The following is a 22277-nucleotide window of genomic DNA, read 5'->3' as shown; positions in this document are numbered from 1 at the left end:
CAAAATAAAACAATCCTCTAAATGACACAATTGTATATTAAATTCTGAATACATCTTCATAATAATCAACAGAATAAAGCATTTACATTACTCACCATCAGGTGATTTCAAACTAGGGCTGCACGATATAGGAAAAATTTTATATTCATTTTCTTTTCAGCTTAGTTCCTTTATTAATTTGGGGTCTCCACAGCAGAATGAATCGCCAACTTATCCAGCATATGTTTTTTTTACACAGCGGATGCCCTTCCAACTGCAACCCATCACTGGGAAACATCCATACACACTCATTCACACGTGTACACTGCAGACAATTAAGCTTAAGCCCAATTCACCTATACCACATGTTTTTGGACTTGTGGGGAAGCCATGAACACATGGAGGAAACCCACACGAATACAGGAAAAACATGCAAACTCCACACAGAAATGCCAACTAACCCAGCCGGGGCTCGAACTAGCGACCACCTTGCTGTGAGGCAATCATGCTACCCATGGCGCCACTGTGCTGCATATACAGTCAAAATTATTAGCCCCCATTTATTTTATTTCTTAATTTCTGTTTAACAGAGAGAATTTTTTCAACACATTTCTAAACATAATAGTTTTAATAACTCCTTTCTAATAACTGATTTATTTTATCTTTGCTATGATGACTATATAATATTCTACTAGATATTTTTCAAGACACTTCTATACAGCTTAGTGACATTTAAAGGTTTAACTAGGTTAACTAAGCAGGTTAGGGTAATTAGGCAAGTTATTGTATAACAGTGGTTTGTTTTGTAGACTATCGAAAAATATATAGCTTAAAGGGGCTAATAATTTCGACCTTAATCAACCTTGTTACACCTGGTGTTCCTGGTCAAAAGTGACCACCATAGGAAATGATTCATCCATCAGACAGAAAACATGCCCATACACACCACCCCAAGTCAGCCACTCGTTTCTGACTGAACAATATCTTTTGCAGGAACACATCTCTTTTCCGTGCTTTTGTGCTGATCCTCCAGCCTGATCTCACAAGGAAATATAACTCTTGTTTTGTCAGTTTCTTTAAATTCGGCTAATTCGTATGAATTCAGTTAATTTTAAAGAGGAGGCCAAACGCCAACCCTAAACCCAACCGTTAATGGGGGATAAGCAAATCATGTTAAATAATGTTAAACACTACTTTGTTCACAGCTAAAGAATGTTGAATAAAAGTTTGGCGATGAAAAATGTTTTTTGAGCTAATTAAAGAGCAGTTAGACAGACCGGTCAATTTTGACTAGAAACAATAAACAAGGGGTGGGATGTGAACACGAATAGAGGGTTAAAACATTTGTATGGATACAATTAGAGCTTGCTTATTTTTACACAATATTTTAAAAAAATGTAATAGTTTATTATTAAAGTATTATTGTATTGTTAAATCTATTATATATATATATATATATATATATATATATATATATATATATATATATATATATATATATATATATATATATATATTTGTTTATTTATTTATTTTATTTATGTTTTTATATTTTTGATAGGTCAAATAAAAATATTTTCCATCTAGACCATTTGAAAAATTCATTTGCCTTTATCCCTTCATGAGTCTTAAATTTAACGCGGTGGAACCTGCAGAAACCCTGATGTCTCACCATCAGGTGATTTCAAACTAGGGTAGCACGATAGGAAAAAAATTATATTGCGATGTTTAATTTTTCTGCAATAATTATTATGATATAAATACAGCCCCACACAATAGTTTGAATAGCATGATATGGCAGTTTTCTGGTAGTCTAAAAGTATTCAGGAACAAAAATTAAGTAATCACAATGCAGAAAATGCTTTTCTTACTTGGCTTTGTCTCGTTTCTGGTCCAAATATCTAAAAATTCTGAGATCAAGTAGAAATATTGGTTTCTTTTCAATTTAAGAAGAAATAAGGCAAAATTAAGAGGTTTTCCTTAAAACAAGCAAAATGATCTGCCAGTGGGGTAAGTAAAATTTTGTTTTCGCTTTGAAATAAAGATATTCGTACTAGGAATAAGGCAAAAATAATATGTAGGAAAAACATTTTTTAACATGAATTGTATATAAATTCTATATAAATACAGTAATTAAATACAATTCTGTAGCTCCCGGTCAACTATAATCCAGACTCAACATTGCATATCTTACAATGTGACTATTGCAGGTGCGCACAGTGCGATATCTGTGCTAAAACGATGTATTGTGCAGCCCTATTTTAAACATGAATGTATTTTGTTCCTCTGTTGAACATAAAATAAGTTAATTTAAAGAATGTTGGAAACCAGCAGCCATTGACTACCATAGTAGAAACAAAAAAATATGATATTTCAGTCGTTTAAAATATCTCATTTTGTATTCAACAAGAAATAAGCTCAGACTTGCTTGAAACAAGTGGATGGAGAGTAAATGATGACTGAATTGTCATTTTTGCACACCTTTAACCGTGTTCTGGAAGTATGCAAGAGATGATGATGACAGCTGATGGAAACATGACCCTGAATTTACCAGAGTAGCCATCAGTTCATTTGTTTAATGCTGAGTACGTGGTTATGTCTTCAACACTCCCTGTGGTGAAGCTCGGTGTGACATGATGAAATCTGAGAGATTGGGTGACATGACAAGATAATGTTGTCACACAACACCCGCTCCGTCAGCGCAATATTTGGTTGCGTTTGGAGAGACGGCCTGTGCCTGCGATGTTTGATACGCAGACAGCAGGAGGCTTGGGAATCTCATCCGTCTTTATTAAAAAGCCTGCTGTCGCCGCGGGAATAAAAGAATCAACATAGGCATCACTGCTAATTTATGTATTCATCAACTCGGCAGCCCCGGTATTGTTTGTCCTCGTTCCCTCATGACATTTGACGAGACCCAGCGATGTGTGCCAAACTCACTCCAGTCACAGCCCGTATTATTTGAAATGGTTTTATTTAAATATAAATATGTGTACAAAGTTACAAGCAACATTTTTTAGCAAATAAAATGATCCGAACACAATCTTAAAAAGAAACGGAAGAGAAAGTCAATTAGTTGCGGAACGCCCTCTCCAAAACCGATATGTACTGTTAAGTAACATGGGGTAAAAACCATCGTGAATCAAATCAAGTCAACTTAAAGATATAGATATATGCATTTTATAATATAAAGGTACTTTACAATAGAGCAGCTTACAAGCTGTACATTAAGGCTTATATAAAATATAAAAATAAAGACAAGCAATGTTTTGTTTCACCTATCTTACAGTTCATTTTGACAATTTTTGATCTTTCCAAATGGAGCCGAACATTCAGGCTCAAAGGAAAATGGCAGTATGGGAACCTCCGAATGCAGGCTTCCAAGATCCAAGTGACAAAGAGGGGGGTGCAGTAAGCGGTTTCTCACACAAGGAACAAACAGATGAGAAGAAATGCTGAATACGTTCACGTACACACATCATCTGCATGCAACAGACAGGAGTGAAATTTCCCAACGATTTATACAGTCATTGAAGTGGCTCTAAGTGGATATGGACAGTACTGCATTTCACTTGCTATTTCGTTTTCTGTGGTTCTTATTCTATGTAAACATATTGGTGCTACCTGACGGCGACACGACTGTCACCTAGGCACACGCTCTGCATTAAATAACATACAGTGGTCACGTAAGGAACATTACAAGCATGTTACTGCACACCGCAAGGCCGTGTGGTCGTTTAGACTTGACTTAAGAAACTGTGGTCCCGAAATGGCCTCTACTCTGAATTCTGCAACAAATTCTTGAGAGTAGCGCTTAATAAGACCGCACCTCTAAATTTGCTTCTTTGGGGATTGGCCAATTGTGGTTCCATCAAACAGACAGAAATACATTTTTATGGATTTTCGTCCATTTCTCTTGTCTTACCAAAGCATTCCAGTTTCCTGCACTGGTCCATTGAGGCATATAAATACTCTCGAGAGAGTGCAATAGCAGTGCAGAATGCAGACAGAGCTTACGAAGGAATACCTTCGGGTTCCTTCTTATGCTCTCCTGCTTTTGTGGATTGAACTTTGAGCCACTTTGTGTAGGCAAGACCTTTTTGTCATTGACACACAAATGTGCTTACAATTCCATCAGCATGCCAACAAACACATATATGTATTTTTTTTTGTCTTTTTTTTAAGTAATTTTGATTGTGTCAGCGTAATGTCATGAGCTCGTCCCCATTTGCAAAGGTTAGTTCATGAGGGCACTTTCCTTCTCCACAGCGCTGCTTTCCCTTCTCCAAAGTCTAGACACTGGAGACTTCACGAAAATGCAGTGCAACAGAGATGAATTGGCGGACATTTATCCTAAAGTTCAGTAAAATCACTAGCTTGAAGGGAACTTCCAAGCTCGAGTGGCACATCAATTCCCCGTCCGATCCCACATTCACTTCGAGACCGCAATAAAGCTTTGGCGCCTTTTTGAATCTCAGTTTTAAAAGTTTGCTTAATCCCTCCTGAACCAGATTCAGAAGTATAGTCCTTGTGATGCTTGATCATGCCAGACCCTCAGCAGGTCTTTAGGGAGTCATCACACGTGAGTCTGCATGCGTTGTTGTGAAGGCCGTCCGTAGTCAGACTGCTGCGACGACACCTGTGAGGACGCATATGAGAACCGGGAGGAGCTGGACACCTTGCTGGCTTGGTCTGAATGCTCATATCCGTCGACCTTCTCGTAGGAAGCAGGTTTAACGTAGCTTGTGAATGCGCGGCCGTAGGTGGCAGGCAAATAGGTTGAACCTGAATATACGGTCTCCTGGGGATAGGCGGTGGGAGTTTGCGGTTGTTGCTGTGGTTGTTGCGGCTGCTGTTGCTCGTAGGTGGTGCGGTTGGCAGGGGTCGTGGCGTAACGCTGAGAGAAGTCATAAATCCGAGGTTGAGTGGAGTGCTGTCCGTATAGGGGGCTCGGCGAGGGTAGCTGAGTGGGTGTGTAGACTGGCCGAGCATTATTAGCGTATTCGGAGAAGCCAGTTCTCGTGATGTGCCGGTCCTCGTGAGCTCGAACATTGTAGTAGCCGTTGGTGGGGTCCTTAGGGTAAAAGAGAATACATTGTGTGATTAGACATATGCCAATATTCAATAAGTCAATATATTGTGATTACGAACAAACACAATACTAATATCGTGGGTCATAGTCATTATTTAAACAATTGTTGTATTTCTGTGGTTGTTTGTCACAGCGCCGAATGATAATAGGCGATTTGATAATTGTGTTCATTAACATGTACAGTGAGCCTCCATTTGTTAATGTCAGTTAATTTAATTAGAGTCAATGTAAAACCAACTACCAAGGCATTTGTTAATATTAGGTGATGTTAATTTCTTTGTTAATGTCTAGTAGTGCATTTAAAACAATTGCAATTATTATTGTATTAAACTATATTACTTCTTTAACATATAGCTTATTATATGGTCGTTTCGCATGGTTGATTTTAATACACTAACAACATTTATTATTGAGTCTTTAGTGTTACCTAGTAGGGCTGCACAAAATATCGTTTGAGCATCGGTATCTCAATGTGTGCCTCTGCAATAGTCACATCGCAGGATATGCAATGTTGAATTGGGATAATAGTTGATCAGAATCTAAAGGTCAAATCAAAATAGATTTGTGGAGACACTGCAGAATTAAACTATTATAGAGTCGAAGATTAAAATGTTTATGTGTTTAAAGGCATTTGTGAGTAGGGTTGGGCGATTTCTACCAATATGGCATCAAGTCTAATGTGAAACATCGCGATGGATGATGGTATCGTCATCATAGGTAGATATGATGTATGAAAAAAGCGGCGGGTTTGACCGACTGCGCGTGACGTGTTTCGGGATCCGATGGTGAGGGTTGAGAAGGGTGCGCGACTTATTTGAGGACCGGGAGGGAGATTTCTGGGAGATTATCACTCGTTTGTGGGCATCCGGGAGTTTTTGCAAGCGGGTTTGCGACAGGGGCGAGGCAGAGGATCAGCGTGCCAGCTTAGCATCGTGTTGTCTATTGGCCATCGGTGATGGCCGATGGCATCGTCTATTGGCCCAACTCTATTTGTTAGCATTTTAAGAGTCTGATGAATTTTAAGAGAACATAAAGATACATTTTGTTGAATGATTTATACAATGAAGACTATGCAGTGCTCTTTTACAATTGATTATTCAATTTCTGTACCTGAATACTAATAGACCCCCCCCCCAGAAAACCATAAAGCACTGTTTATTTCACTTTAACATTTGCTTTATTGTGTTTTATTTATGACTCTAGTTTGTTTGGTATATAATAAATTTTATACATTATATTTTTATTTTACTCCCATACAAAATCATCCCAATCTAAAGAGAAGGCTTTCCAAATAGAGAAATAAATCTCATGATAAAAAATAATAAAAAATATCGTAATGTCAAATGTTTCCAATACCGCGCAGCCATATTACCTAGTGTACTTTATTATCCTTTTGCAATATAATTAGTTTAAATTATTTAGTTTATCTGAACATGTATATAAAATAAATCTATACACTAAGTATTTTTGTTTTTATACCTGTCTTTTTTTGTAGCTTTAGGTCAATTTCATGAAAATGCTGTCTAACATGATAAAAGCTTCCACAATTAATCGCAACAAGAAACTTTAATAACATATAATCCTATTGGTGAGATTAAGATTAACCTATTGGTACAGATTAAAACGCATGCACATTATTTGTTTCTGCTGCTAACTAGAATGCAAAAGTTGACATAATTCTTGGTTTTCTTGAACATGATCCAGCCTTGTGGTGTAATACAAATAGGTTTTCAGCAAGTTAGAGTTATTAAGTACAATAGTTTCCTCAAAGCTCTGAAAACAACCTTTTGCTTTTATCAGATTAAGTCTCCGAGTGAAATGTAATACCTTGATATCTGATCTCTCATCATCTTCCTCCTCCAGCAGGTCGCTGTGCTCTGTGCGAGACGTTCCTGGAGATTCACTGCTGTTGGGAGCCTGAGAAAAGTACAGAGATTTGGGTTACAGACTACTCAGTGTGAGTAAAGCCTCTTTAAAGTCATACAATGATGATTGATATGGTCTCTAACTCCTTGTCTTTTGTAAACAAATAATTAGGGATGCACCAATATGGATTGATCGATAACTATTTGGGGTAACACTTTATTTTGGAGGTCCACTTGAGTATTAGTAGACTGTCTGCTTAATATCTGTTGATACTGCTGCTAAACAGACATTTAACTGACTATAAGAAACTTTGCAAGTACGTTTCAACTTACAGTAACCATAACCCCAACCTAACAGTCTACTTATAGTCTAATGAGAATTATTTGGCATGTAGATGCAGTGTATCTTTAATTCAACGAACGGATCATCAAAATTACCCCATTTGGTTTTAGAGGCAGATAGCTGATATATTCATACAAATATACATATTTTCACCAGAATAAACAGCAAAAATTAATACAAGGCACTTGGAAAATGTGGATAAAATATTAAAAAGCCTTTATTGACATGGCTAATCCTTAAAACTGCACCTAAGCATTTCAGGAAATAACTGCCTTACCCTGGGTACCCTGATGAAGGCAGTTGTTTGCCGAGATGCGTAGACACAGTTTTAAAGAATAGCCATGTCAAATAAAGGCTTTTAAATAATTTTTCCACATTTTTTGAATGCCTTGGACTTATTTTTGCAGTTTATTCTGATAAATCCCTTACCCAAAGAGCACCGACACATTATTTAAGCTACCCTTATGAACTTTTTGTTTGATTTTGGATATGTATTTTCATATTTTTTTTCCGCATGATTGGAACAAATAAGCCAAAACAGATGGCGAATAACTGATTTTATTCTAAAACCTTAACTTCAGAAAAGTTTAAACTGATCTCTAAACTTTATTAACTATTCTTTTTTTTATGGCCAACTTTCGTATATGAATACAATCTACTGCCTGGCGAATACATACACACACGTGTGTGTGTGTGTGTGTGTGTGTATATATATATATATATATATATATATATATATAAAAATAAAAGCAGCCAAGTCACTTAACATTAATAGTTGCAAGCATGTGAAGTAGTTCAAACAACTCAAATAATACTTAATTTATTGGCTTAAATAAAGATAAATCAGACTAATTTTGTTATCAGACAACTAACATTAAAATGGCATTCATTGGCCAATATCGATATGGCTGCTGATATATTTTGCATCTCTACAAATGATCAATATATGATTTTTAATGCATCTTTTATGAACATAATGACTTCTAGCTGATGCCACTAAGGCCTTATATTTGTTTCTGTATCAAGTCCTGATATATAATAAAATAGATGATTTGATTGATAGATGTAGTCCTGATAGATAATCAAATACAGCTTTTTTTTTTTTTTTGAGTATCCCATTTCTCTTGGAAAGTGTCACTTTTCCAGGCAAGCAATATTTTTTGTGTTGAAATGGAGTCTAAACATGGCTTGTCTTAAACGAGGCTAAATTAGGGCTGTCATTGAAAATCTAATAGACATCTAAGAATAGCCCAAATCTAGACTAGTCGTCAAATACACAGTAAAGAATGACTACACATGTGAAGTCTGTCTAATCTGTGTATTTGAGGACTAGTCTAATTTGGGGTTAGTCTATTAGATTCTCACTGACAGCCCAAATTTAGCCTCGTTTTAGCTGAGCCATCTATGTTTAGACATCTATTAAACATTTATTAAACAAAAATTGCTTGGTGGGTTGTTTTTCTCACGTTTTTCCTGTAGCACAGCACCTTTTTATAAAAGAAAAATAATGTACAAGCTATTCCTACCATTCTAAGCATTTACGAAATGTTTTGAGAGCGACTTACCATGGGTTCCTTGACATCCTCCTCATCGTCGTTTCCTCTTGCTGCGTTGTGGTCGCTGTGCACGATTTGTACGCGGATGTCGCTCTTAGACAGGCGTGTGCCCTTTTTGCCTGGGTGAGGAAATAGCGCAGTGTATAGAGATTAATGAGGTGAACGGTGGGAAGATTTCCAGAGAGGTGAAAAGGTCAACACTGCTCCAGGCAATGAGGTGGCCCCATAATTAACCTCTGTCTAGTTAGTTGCTTTGATTTCTACTGTATCATGTTTTTTTGAGGAGAGAATAAGAACTCTCAGATAACAGCTGACCTTTGGCCTCACCTTTAGCATTGTGGCGGCAGCAGATGGAAACCAGGGTAATGACACAAACGATGAACACACAGCCTCCGCCCACCGATGCTCCAATGATGATCAGCAAGGGGAGGGCTTCTGCAAGGGGAATAAAGAACGTGACTAAGCAGGATTGAATCTATTTAGCTACAGTGAAAAGTTGAATATGTTTTTTTGACACACAGTTACACATTTAAATCTATTCAGAAGTTAACAGTTTTCTGTATTTCGTGATTCATGGGTACTCTTGATGAGACCTTGATCTTTCCTCCGATAATTTTTGATGTTGGAAAAAGTGACTTTTATTGATGTTTTTCATCATTTGAAGTGATTTATTATCTGTTTTGGTATTAGGGCTGCACAATATATCATTTCAGCATGGATGTCACAATGTGACCATCCACAATAGTCACATTGCAAGATTTTCAATGTTAAGTTTGTATTATAATTTATTATTTGCATGTGTTTTTGATGCTTGTGATTGTATAATGATTTTTAAAAACATTCAGGTCTAAGAAATTGTACCATTTGTGACCTTAACATTTATTAATTTTATTGAATTATTTTTCAGGTTATCTGCGGGGTCTTAAAAAGTCTTAAATCTCAAAAGCAAAATTTTAGGCCTTATAAAGTTTTAAATTTACTGAAATATTGTGATGTAGGTCCTAAATTTTGTTTTAATGGGTCCAAATTGTCCTTGTATAGCTACTCAATCTAGCCATTAACAACCATACAATGACCAACAATCCATCTCAATAAAATGTTTATTTCTTTACTTTAAAAAATAGCATTTAAATACTTTCCTTACAGTAACATTTGCTTAAAAGTGCTACATTTATTTACTGCTGAGGATATTGACCTGACCTAAATATTTTTTATTATTAAATAATTATAACATTTTTATTTGTAGACTAAAGTAATGTTTTGTTCTATTCTTGGTAAGGGTTGTAAGGTTTGTAAATGGATATATTTGAAAATTTTAAAAAATATATATATTCAAACTAAATTATTATTATTGTATTATTAAATGTTTTAAGTTGTAATCATTTTGATAGGGCAAGTCAAAATCTTTTCTAACTGGGATATTCGAAAAAAAATCCTTAGCATTTAGCTCTACACCGTTCGCCTTGGGAAATAATAAAACACTTTATTTCAATAGTATATTTTTCTTAATTGTATTTGTAGCTTGTTATTCATAAAAATACTCAAAACACATGCAAATACAGAAATGCACTGCAAGTAGCACAGACTTTAATGAAAATGTATTGGGAACCCTAAAATTGTATAGATTGTTTATTAGATTTTATGAAGATGCAAATAGTAAACATGAATTCATCAATCTCTGACTAAATATGCGCATGAAAATACTTACAACACATGCAAACGCAGAAACGCACTGTGAGTAGCACAGACAACAACGAAAACGTGTCGGAAGACTCCAAAAATTTTATAGAGATGCTCTCCCACTGCAGTATCATCCCAATTGATCTAACATTATACTTTTTTCCAAATAAAGATATGAAGTCATATGGTGAAATTGTATTCATATTGCTTAATAAAAAATAAATAAATATCGCTACGTTAGAATTTCTAATATCCTGCAGACCTAATTGGTGTTGTAAATTACAATGCAAAAAGCCTGGTAATAAACTGCCAGTACTTCTTTGTTATGTTACAGACTTAAGTCTACAGTACATAAATTATTTATTAAAATAAATTTAAATAAAAGGACTTCATTAAAATGTCTATTAAAGTCATTTTAATAACTTTTTATGTTAAAAATTATAAATATATTAAATAATAATAATGAAATAATGTCATTCATAATCACAAATAAACGTAAAACAAATCACAAAATACTAAAACTGTTCATTGACAAATATTTTCAGGATCAACACATAATAAGAAGATAATTCTTTTCTATTATATCAATCACAATGCTGTTTCTGTCATACAGTATCATTCAAAAAATATTTTTTGGCCATGAAGCTTTTAGTATAATCCAAGAACCATTATTTATTGCATTGCGACTTCGCATTAAAGTACATTTGAAATACAATAATAATATCATTTCAGTTAACCTTATTATTTATTTATTATTTTGTGCATTATGCTCATGAAAACATTTTAACTTTGGCCCTCAAATATGACCCAGACATGTTCTTGACACTTTTTTCTTTTCTGTTCTCCAGCAGATTCAGGATGAGCTCTCTGCTTGTCAAGTGCGTTTTACAAAAAGCTTTTTTCAAGCCACGTCCAAACTCAAAAGCAACATACAGAAGTTCATCTAGTGTGATCCGCAGTGGCATCGCAGGACCCGGCTATTGTCTCTAATCTCTGGTGGAAGAGGGGTAACCAGGCCTGACATGCAGCGAGGCAGCCGACAGTAATCTAATTAGAGATTCCAGGAGATAGCACTGTCTGCCTCTCCGGAGACTTGGCTCTGCTGCCTTGATGCAAATTGCTGGCGAAGACCTTATTTTTGGTGTCTCCCAGTACAAAGGCTCAAGCCGTCTACCACGCTCTTAGTCTTATTTAAGCAAATTTAAGCTGGTGCGCCGTGCATACGAAATAAAACGCCCAGCGAAGCGTCACATGCCCATGCCGTACATTAGTTCTCGATTTAATTCGTTCAGGCTCGAAATCTATATCTTCGTTATGGAACGAATGTATTCATTAAGTGGACCATCTCCTGATTAAATGATATTGATTGGGTGGTGTATAATTAAGATAAGCGCAGGGTTGCAGGGTGTTTTGAAATGCCATTCTTGCATAGAGCTGACTCAAACCGGATTACAGTTCATCGTGACTAATCTTAGATAAAAGGCACCGACTCTGAGGTGGACAAAACCTACAACTTACTGTCAGTGTAATGTCATCCATCCTTCAGTGATTAAAGTGATGGTGTCAAATAGAGCTCGGCCCAGAGCCAAATGTAGAGCTCATGCTACTTTCCTCACTTTACTTTCTGTCGGAGGCTTCTCACCCCTTCATTTTCACTCTCCAGACCCAACATTCTGCCAAACACTGATCTACCAGTCAAAACTATGGATACAGTTGACTGAATTTGTTTATAACAAGACAAATTTGATTTATAGGTTTAAGCTTGACTGCAAAAAAAGAGATTATTTTTATTATTTTTTACATTTTTTAAGTTATTATTATTGTTTTAATGAATGACCAAACTCATTACTGATTTCAGTTCGATGCTGTAAAACATATCATTTAGCATCTGTTTGATTGCTACTTGATTTCCATAATTCGTTGTCTATCATTTCTGAACATGGATCACGAAACTAGTCATAATTTGCATTTTTTGAGATTTATACATGTAAAAAAGCGCAATAAATGAGCTTTTCATTGACATATAGCTTGTTAGGATAAGACAAAATTCAACCTAGATCAGAGGCGGGCGATTAATTTTTTCAAGGGGCCACATTAGACTCTGTGGTGGTTTTAGAGGACCAGACCAATGCATTTTATTTGTTTTTATTTGTTTTTAAATAATAATAATAAAAAAACATTCCGTGAAACGATTCAATAAGCATTCATAAAACTCTAAAGTTTAAAAAAAGAATCAATTTTACACAAAGTATTTTAAAGACCAGCATCACAATATCAACTTCATGTAAATGCCAGGGGGTTGTTCGTTTGATTGTTTAACCTTAATTTGTTTTATTTATTCATTCATTTCTTCATTCATTTATTCATTCATAATTTTTATGTGCAGTGAGAGAATTCTAGCCTGTGTTGGGCTGAACAAGTGCACTGAAGTCAGGTGCCTGGTTGGTTCCTGTCACATGACTCGTGGTTCGCTCACATCACTCTGAATTGTTTTGATTTTTTTTAACTTGCGGTGCCTGGAAAACTTGAGCGTGACATACCGCATGTATATCTCTTCGTATTTGCGTGCTCCATTTGAAATACGAAACTGAGCATGCAAAAGACACTATAATGTGTGAAAGACTCCTTTTGTTAACTCGCAAAAACAGACCTGTGCATTGCAAGGCCCTGTTTGCTGTTGAATTTAAATTATATAAATATTTCTTGCAGACCGATCAAAGACGTCCAGGGGGGCCCAAAATGCCCATATCTGGCCTAGATAGAACTATTTGAATATCTGGAACTTGAGGGTTTAAAACATCTAAAGTTGTCTAAATTGAGTACTTAGCACTGCACATTACTAGGTTTTGATATATTTACAGTAGAAAATGTACAAACTTTCTTCATGGAAGATGATCTTAATATTCTAAAGATCTTTGCTATTAAAAAAATCTATAATTTATATTCATTTCACGTATCTTTGGCTATTCCCACAAATACACCCATGCAACATAAGCCTGGTTTTGCGGTCCAAGGTCACATTTGAAATTAATGACTACAACCGAAGGTGGAATGATGGCAAATCAATGAAAGGTTGTTTTCTGTAGAATTATTCAACATTAAGACCCATACCTTGCTCTTCAAGAGTCACCAGCGCTGTTCCTGTTCCAAAGCGGTTCCAAGCAGTGCAGTTGTATCGAAGCTGGAAATCTTGGGCCAGAGTCTCAGAGAGGATTAGCGAGGAGAGGACCCCTTGGTCACTGTTTACTGTCTGGACTGAAAAACGACCAGAAGAGCCAGATGACAACATCATGTCCCCAAATGTCCATACCTGTGGAGGAAGACAACACAAGGTGTCAGTTTTATTCCCGCACTTTAACTAAACATGAAATGGAAATGGCAAGCTATTTTATTGATTACATCATGAAAATGTAAGAGGGATTGATGTCACACGGACGGTTCAGAATTGCAAAAGACAAATGTTTATTTCTTATTTATAACATTCCCCCTTTAAATCATTCAAAATACAACCAGGAATATGTCAGTTTTGATTCCAGGTTGACTCGAAACCTTTTTAGAAATGCGAGTCTAGCTGCAGCACATCTTGAAATAGCATTTTGAGCGTAACAGAATTAATGACATGTAAAGACGTTTCACCCCAGCAGTCGACGTTCAGTGTCTTAAAAACACTGTCAGATATTAGAATTTGTCTTGTTCTCTTTTTACGCTGTCATGTTGAGTTGCTTTTGCCTCGGCTTGTGGAAAAGAGCTTTGTGGAAAACTGCGCGGAGAAGACAAGCAGCTCCTGTGTAGCAGCAGGTCAGTCTGAGATCTCAAAGCTACTCGAGATAGAGAAAGAACAAGCTATTGATGCCTTATTTCACCTTTCTGGCAAAGAAAGGTGAAATAGCATGTTTAAGTACTCCCTCAACTGGCCTGAGGTGAAGAAATAACAACCAACAACACTGTGACCTAACTATTCAATTCAATTCATCTTTATTTCCATAGCACTTTTACAATGCAGATTGTGTCAGAGCAGCTTAACATAGAAGTTCTGGTAAATTGCAATTGAAACTGTGTCAGTCCAGTTTTCAGAGTTAATTTAGTTCAGTTCAGTGTGGTTTAATTTTCACTGCTGGAAGTCCAAACAATGAAGAGCAAATCCATCGATGCGCAGCTATGCGCAACAAGACTCAAGCTACTTCACCAGATGTGACACAAGAGAAAAATGTATATAACAAAGCCATTCAGAAGTGTAGAATAATGCACTGCACTCCCAAGGTAAGGTTTATAATCTAATGAATACATATTATACCTCTTTAGCTATTAAAAGTACTTGCTGAGCGACTGATATTTGTTCGCTTGCACTGAGTCGCAGTTCTAACATATCTTTATAAACTATTTGTTTGCCAGTTATTTTATTTTTAAGATCTGAGGCAAACTATTTGCTTTTAGTATGGTTGAAATTTCAAGTAAAATGGCAGTCAAACTCACATTAGTAGAACAATACAAAATAAAGTAAATTCAGCACTTGAGCTGATCATTGTCATAGTAGTTTGTGCTGCTGTTCAGCCGCGGCATCGCAGATATAGAAATCAGGGTTTAACACTAAGGACTTTTTCTACTGGCCCCACTTAAAAAAATAAATAAATAAAATAGTTATTAAAAAAAAAAAAAGTTATTAGCTATTTTTTTTGCCAGATATTTTAAATAATGTGTCAAAAGCCAAACATAATTATTTACATGCACTATTTATTTAGCATTACTTAACTTTAAATACAACTGCCAATAAAAACAATTTTATATATATATATATATATATATATATATATATATATATATATATATATATATATATATATATATATATATATGCGAAATTTAAATTTTGACACCCACAGACATTCACCAAGTATAAATCACAGAAGTCAGACGTTCTCATAACCTCATTTCAGTTTTGTAAAAAAAAAAATATTGAATTAATTTATTTTAAAAAACATTTGCTAGAATATAAGAGAATTATAAATTATAGAGAGAAATAACGGATGACTTGAAACAGATCTTGAAGCAGATCAGCTTTGATCTCTCTTTCGAGGTGTTAGTGCAAAGGTAAACAAAATAACAGGCCTAATACAAAATATAAGATTAAAATATGAAATTTTCCAGTCAATTTTCCTAACGGATAAACAGCACTTGGGATATTTCAGTATGCTTTCACTTCGTATTCGACATGAAACACACATTTGCCAGTAGGAATGAAACCCCGCCCTGCTCATAAATCCCTCTTTATATAGCTGTATATGGCTATTACATAACCATAATACACTGTTGTATAGCCCGGGTTTGTTGGATTGCATTGCATTCTCACTACAATCGATCAGCTTCACAGGTCATTTCAGTCGAGCCGAGACTACCCCATTCAGGCGATCTTTGGACTGATTAATTTGGCGCAGATCCGAGCTCAATTGTGGGATTCACATATGCCAACCAAACCGCGCTAACTGGCAAATGAGACAGGTTCTGAAACACATCTAGGTGTGAAAGCACCCTATTTGCACACAATTGATAAACAGTCGTAGCCAAATTACACTAAACCCCATCGGGCCAGTAACGATCCTGTCCACTGAACTGAGCGTCTCGCAAACTGGCCCCAGACCATCGGGCAGTCCTTATCGTCAATCCCTGGAATCTGTTTCTAAAATCAAAATTTCTACATGACGCGATGCTAGGAGTTTTTTTTTCAACATGAAAAAAGATAGCTTGTGTCACTTCATAGCATCTCAGCGTGTAGTTAGGACATAGTGTAACACTGCGAATCCCTACCTGTCACAGTTTCTAGGATCAAGTTTTATTTATTTATTTATTTCTGATTCCTTCTTTCGCATCATTGCTCTTAGATACCCTTGCCTCCATGTGTCTCGGTGCATCTCTACATTTCCCCTTCCCATCGCTGACTCTCCAACTTAGACCCTAATTATCCACTGAAAGGCCTTCCCACGTACGACTGGGTCACGGCAGGTCAGCGGTGCTGTGCGCTAATTGCTCGCTGTTGGAAGAGAGCCTAGGGGGCCAGAGGTCTTCTCTGCAGACCCTGGCATTAGTGCAGTTCGCTTCTGCACGCTTGAGGGTGGAAGAGGTGCGATATAGGTTCAGCCCTCTCATCGAGCCATCTCTAATAGGGAAACGGGGCAGTGTAACTCTATGTGTGTGTGTTTATGTGGGTGTCAGATATGGAAAGCTGGGAACAGGAGCACGGAAAGAGGCGATGTTGAAGGGAGCTTGAGCGTGTAATGTGCACACACAGAAAGCACCTGCTCTAGGGAAAGCCTCACAAACAAGCTTGTCAGGAATAACAGCAAGCGTCAGATAGCTAGCAAACACGCACACATATACTGGAATAGGAGAAAGTATACTTACAATCTTGTCAGGAGGAGGGCTGCTGCCTACTAGACACTCCAGCTTGCCCTTGGAATGCTTGATGGCCTGCTGTGTGGCCTCAGCTGTGATGATGGGAGGGCCTGAAGTGTTTGAGGTTGAGAGAGAGAGGAACAGAGATGAAGAGAAATCATACTGACTAAATGTGCTAATGATAGCAAAGAAGGCAATGCATGAGTCATCTGTATGCATATGAAGCTAATCGGTTAAAGAGGCAATTCATGAATTAGTAATACAAAAAATACTTGGGATAGTTCATCCCAAAATGTCAATTCTGCCATCATTTACTCACCATTTCTTTCTTCTGTTGAAGACAAAATAATTTATTTTGGAAAATGCTGGTAGCGGGCACCCATTGGGTTCCATAGTGTTTGTTTTTCTTCTATGAAAGTCGGTGAGTGCTTTAAAATATTTTCAACAGAAGAAATAAATGCATAAAAGTTTAAAACCTTGTGAGGAGAGTAAATGATAATGCAATTTATGGGTGAAGTAACCCTTTAGATTGCTTTTTTCCAATCCAAACCCTACTTATTTACCTCAAAACCCGATTTCCATGGTTTAGGAATGAACCATATCATGGGGAAAAGAAAATTAGACAAGAAGTCAAGTTTAATGACGACATTCCTCACCATTAACAGTTAAAGTTACGTCTCTCTCAGCCACACCAATCCGAGGCACAATGGCTTTGCATGTGTATGTCCCAGTGTCATCTTGTGTAACTGCCTTCAGCTGCAGAGTGTTACTATTGCTGAGCACCTGTTGAATAGAACAGACAAGAAGAGACTGGTCAGACACCTTTGATATAAACATCAGGTAAAAACCTACCATGAACCACATCAATAATTTATACCAACATATTAGAACATAAATAGCAAGCATTTTTTTCTTTGAAAAAAAGTCTAATAGATGTCTAATAGACATCTAAACATCGATGTCTTGGCTAAAACGTGGCTACATTTGGGTTGCATTGGTAACTAGTCAACATTTGAAGTGGATAAAAAAAAGTTTTTAAAATTTTTTTCAAGACAAGAATTCCAGCAAACAATTTTATGTTTAAGAGACATCTAAACGTTGACAGCTTGGCTAAAACAAGGCTAAACATGGGCTGTTAGTGAATATATAATAGACATCTAAGAATAGACCAAAACTAGACCTATAATCAAATAGACAGATTAGATGGACTTTATATGTGTAGTCATTCATTTCTGTTTCTTTGATGACTAGTCTAGTTGTTGCCTATTCCTAGAAGTCTCTTAGATGTTCACTGACAGCCCAAATTTAGCCTTGTTTTAGCCAAGACGACTATGTTTAGATGTTTATTTGACAATTTATTAGACATCTTAAAAAAAAAAAAAAAAGGCACCCTGAGATGGGATGGGTGTTGTTTAGTAGTTTTAGGATGGTTTTAATCCACTTCAAATGTTGACTACTGTAGTTTTGGTCTATTAGATTTTCACTGACAACCCAAATTAAGCCATTTTTTAGCCAAGTTGATTGTTTTCAGACGTCCATTAGACATAACACAAAATTGCTTGATGGGTATGCACTATTATCAAATATCTGTCAATGCCTGTCAATATGTTTGTAATATTATTATTATTTTTATCTTATATTTCTAGCAAGTTGTGGAATGAAAATCAATATTTCCACAGGAAGAAGATTGTGTTGACAAATCAAGCTGTGGCCCTCAGAGATGGCTGTGACCATTAGCACCAGTCATCTGTTTCCTTGCTTGTAGCTTACACAAGAGAAAGACCAATGCCACCAATACCAAGGGGAAAGCATTGACTCCGCCTGTAATTTTGTCTGCAGCAATCTTAATTACTGTCTAAAGCGCTCCAGCCTGGGTCCTCTGAGTCAACCCACTTCTCTAATTAAACCTACGACAATGGCAGTGCAAAGAATTTTCCGGAGTGTGAGCAGATACTTGTGCTCCTTTGCCTCTGGTGCACTGGTACACACGCCGCGGTCACTTGTTAGAAGCCATTGATCATTAAGAGCACTTAGAAGAGCACTTCCTCTTCCCATTCTTCTCCTCTCGATGCCGGCAAACTGTGATTAATCCGTTTAACACTCGCCTCGATTTTTCATTCGCCAGCACTCATCGAATTAGCCAATTAATCCATATCTTGTGGCGATGAAGTAAACGCTCTACTTGTGGATCAGATCCGCCCATACTCAGAAAGGGCAGAGATGTAGTCATGGCGAAATTAACTGATTGCCTCATCGGAACCTTCTGGCTTTTCAGCCTTCCCTCTCTCTGTTTTGCTTCCTCTCTCACTTTTTGTTTGCTTTCTCAGGCTCTTTATGAAATCTGATTAAGCAGCTTCAGAGAAACACTTACAGCAGAATAGGCTGATGCATTTCACACATCTACTGGAGCTAAACTTTCATTTTAGGCTGGCAATCACTTGATCCATTTGCCAAAGTCCTGTAAATGTGCCGAAATGCCATCCATTAACCATCCGACTCTGAGCAGAAAATTACGTTATTTTTCCTTTACAGACAAGGGTTAAGGGGATGGTTCATCCCAAAATGAAAATTTACTCACTATTTACTCTCCCTCGAGTGGTTCCAACCCTTTATGCATTTCTTTCTTCTGTTAAAACACCAAAGAAGTATTTTAAAGGAAGATGAAAACCATTGACTGACCATAGTAGGAAAAACAATGGAAGTCTATGGTTGCAGTTTTCAACCTTCTTCAAAATGTCTCCTTTGGTGTTTAAAGGAAGAAAGAAAATCGTAAAGATTTAAAATGTTGAAAGGGTTGGTAAATGATCACAGAATTTGATTTTTTTTTTTTGTGAATTATCCCTTTAAAATTAGGGAAATCCTTTGTTTATTTTGATGCCATTGACAAAACATCAATTAATGAATAAAACTGCTAATGAAACTAGGTTGACAGTGGACTCCATGGCTTATTACAACCAAGTAGAAATCTGAAACTCAAAAACATTCAAGCAGGACTGCAGTGGCAGTTGCGGAACAGATGGTGTGCCATTTTTAGGAAGAAAATGAGAAGAGGTCATCGTACCACATTGGAGCCTTGCTTGGTCCAGGCTAGAGTAAGGGGAGGGTTGCCAGTCCATGAGCAAGTGAAAGCAGCATCCATCCCAATGTCCACTATCTGCGGTTTTGGTTCTGTGAGCAATCTCGGACCAACTGCAAACGAAAGATAAAGATTATTATTGTGTTCTAGAACATTTTGTTAAAGTGTGGCTTTGCGTGCACAAAACAAAAATGAAGCCCATTACAATGTGCTCTTATTCAGCATTATTAAATGAAATAGGCTGGAATACAAGTTGAAACCGAAGGTCATTCCATGGAGTTATTGTGGGAGCTAGTTTTAGAAGGAAATATATGTTATTGTGTATTGTTTACTTCAGAATTCTATATGAAAATGTATTATGCAATGCCATGGGTAAAATATTTAGGATGCTAATTATACCTGCTGTTGTACTGAATGAAAATATTGTATAATATGTATTTTATAGTGAATTCTAAAGCCTAAATTATCTAAAAGAAGAAAAATGATGAGTTACAAACAATTAGTTCACTCTAAACTAAAAAAGACAACAACGCTGGGTTATTTCAAACCAAATTTGGATACAATATGCACAAAACATGCTATTGGGTTATTTTTTTTAATTACATTTATAGCCCAAATTCAACTCAGTTTTTGTCAATTTTTGCCAATTTTCAGTTGAAATAACGCATTGTTTTTAGGGATTTAATGCTATTAACAATAAAATGACAAAAACAAGTCAATCATTTAATTTAATTTCAAGGACAAATGGCCAAAACGCAGATTTAAGTTTAATGTTATGACCAAAACTAATAAGTACTTACATTGTACATCCACCAAGGTGCTGACATTAGTACTTCCCACTGAGTTGGACACCTCGCAGGACACTGGGTCTGTGAAGTAAGAGTGGTCTGCAGTCACCTCCAGGCTGTCACCGTTAGCTTCAGAGATTGGAACCCCACCTTTGGACCATCTTTTCAAAAGAAGAAAATGCATTCGATTCACTAGGTATGATGCTGCTGCTTACAATAACAACTATTATTATCACCAAACATGTGCACAAAGCGCTGGATCTGTAATTTATATCCAATTTGGGATTTGCCCTCAAATTTAAATCTGACCGGGTGGATAATCTGGGATTATGTATTGAATCTGTTGTGATATTAAATGTGCTTACCTGTAACCTGTGATCTCAGGGTTGGCAGACGCGGAGCAGATGAACAACACTTTTGCTCCCTCCATCACCGTCTGAGGCTGAACAGACAGAGTCACAGACGGAGGATCTGGAAGGAAACATGCAGGATTAGATTCAATGCAGCAATAGAGGCTTTATAAATCCTTCCCAATGACTTTACTGCCAAGCTCCAGGTGTGTAAATCTAAGTCACAATCCTTTTTTATAAAAAGCCTTCCCCTGTCCAATTACACGTCTTTTTTAGCACAAAAAACTATATATAGCCAGTTGCACAGTTCCTTGCAAACATATTAAACCTTTTATTGAATCACTAATCTTGCACTGAAACATCAGCCTCCGTGATATATTTAATGTCAAATATAACATTATATAAATAAAATCAACATTAGATGTGGATCAAAATGGGATAGTGGAACTCCAAAATAGGCCAATGCCATTTTAAATTTGACACAAATAGTATTAGGCTTTTAAAATAACATAAAAAATGTACTCACGCTGAACATTGATGGTAACTGAAGTTTGGCGACCTGCCGGGGCAGCAGGGTTTAAGACCCTGCACGTGTAGGTACGTCCAGAATCGCTGTCCTCAGGCACCATGGGCAGCATACTAACAGCTGTTTCTCTCTTTCCATCCTCCATCAGACTCTGAAAAAGCAGCGATACGGTGTTAAACCAGTTAAAAATTGAGACCGTATCAGTGCTGATGGAACAAATCGCTGTAGCTCTCTAGAAATAGCAACCCTCAATGAAATGTTCTGTAAATAATCTCATAGACAGCTTTTAAAGTCCACGTAAACCGGGAGTAGCTGAGAGTTTTGTTTCAGTATGTTGCCGTTCTTCCATCTCAGTCTGAAAATTGAGTATTGGGTGTGGCTTTTTTTTGGCGTATCATTCCTTAGTAGTAAACTAATGGTAAGGGGGCATGGTTAAGAATATTGTGGCTGAAGCCATCAAACCAAAGTTCATTTCATGGAAAGCCAGTTCACTCTGTGGCCACCCAGCATCTACACAACATCATAAGATATTAATATTAGGTTAGATTTAGGTCATGACGTCAGGCGACAAAAATTCAATGTCTAGCCAGCATCTAAGGACAACATTATTTTGATGTCTAATAACGACGTCAACT

General features: G+C 36.7%; 2 protein-coding genes across 6 annotated transcripts in view; one reads left to right on the top strand and one right to left on the bottom strand.

The window, feature by feature from the left end:
• kirrel2 (kirre like nephrin family adhesion molecule 2) overlaps positions 1-22277 on the bottom strand; it is an 85811-nt gene that overhangs the window by 6868 nt on the left and 56666 nt on the right. Inside the window, exons 5-15 of one of the 3 annotated variants that reach the window (XR_015508658.1) lie at positions 21643-21793; positions 21132-21237; positions 20779-20927; positions 19964-20091; positions 17559-17685; positions 16912-17012; positions 13627-13825; positions 9163-9270; positions 8845-8954; positions 6329-6988; positions 2935-6222 (exon numbers count right to left, since the gene is read on the bottom strand). Coding sequence is in view for 2 of the 3 variants with exons in the window: in NM_001099344.2 (NP_001092814.2) it covers positions 4556-5053; positions 6899-6988; positions 8845-8954; positions 9163-9270; positions 13627-13825; positions 16912-17012; positions 17559-17685; positions 19964-20091; positions 20779-20927; positions 21132-21237; positions 21643-21793 (1767 nt within the window). In the remaining variant the exon portion in view is untranslated. 3 annotated transcript variants of the gene reach the window in all.
• The window catches only part of nphs1 (NPHS1 adhesion molecule, nephrin), a 486431-nt gene continuing 471091 nt past the window's right edge, over positions 6938-22277 (top strand). The window contains exons 1-3 of one of the 3 annotated variants that reach the window (XM_087283293.1): positions 6938-7028; positions 20796-20962; positions 21151-21322. The gene's annotated coding sequence lies outside the window, so the exon portion shown is untranslated. Of the gene's footprint in view, positions 7029-13639; positions 13848-20795; positions 20963-21150; positions 21323-22277 lie in introns of those variants that run through there. The other 2 variants (XM_087283292.1, XM_087283289.1) reach the window with 2 other exon arrangements.

This window comes from Danio rerio, chromosome 15, assembly GCF_052040795.2.
Source record: "Danio rerio strain M-AB ecotype USA chromosome 15, GRCz13ab, whole genome shotgun sequence".
Lineage (NCBI taxonomy): Eukaryota > Metazoa > Chordata > Actinopteri > Cypriniformes > Danionidae > Danio > Danio rerio.
Note: the sequence above shows the minus strand (reverse complement) of the source record. Positions and strands in the feature narration are given on the sequence as shown.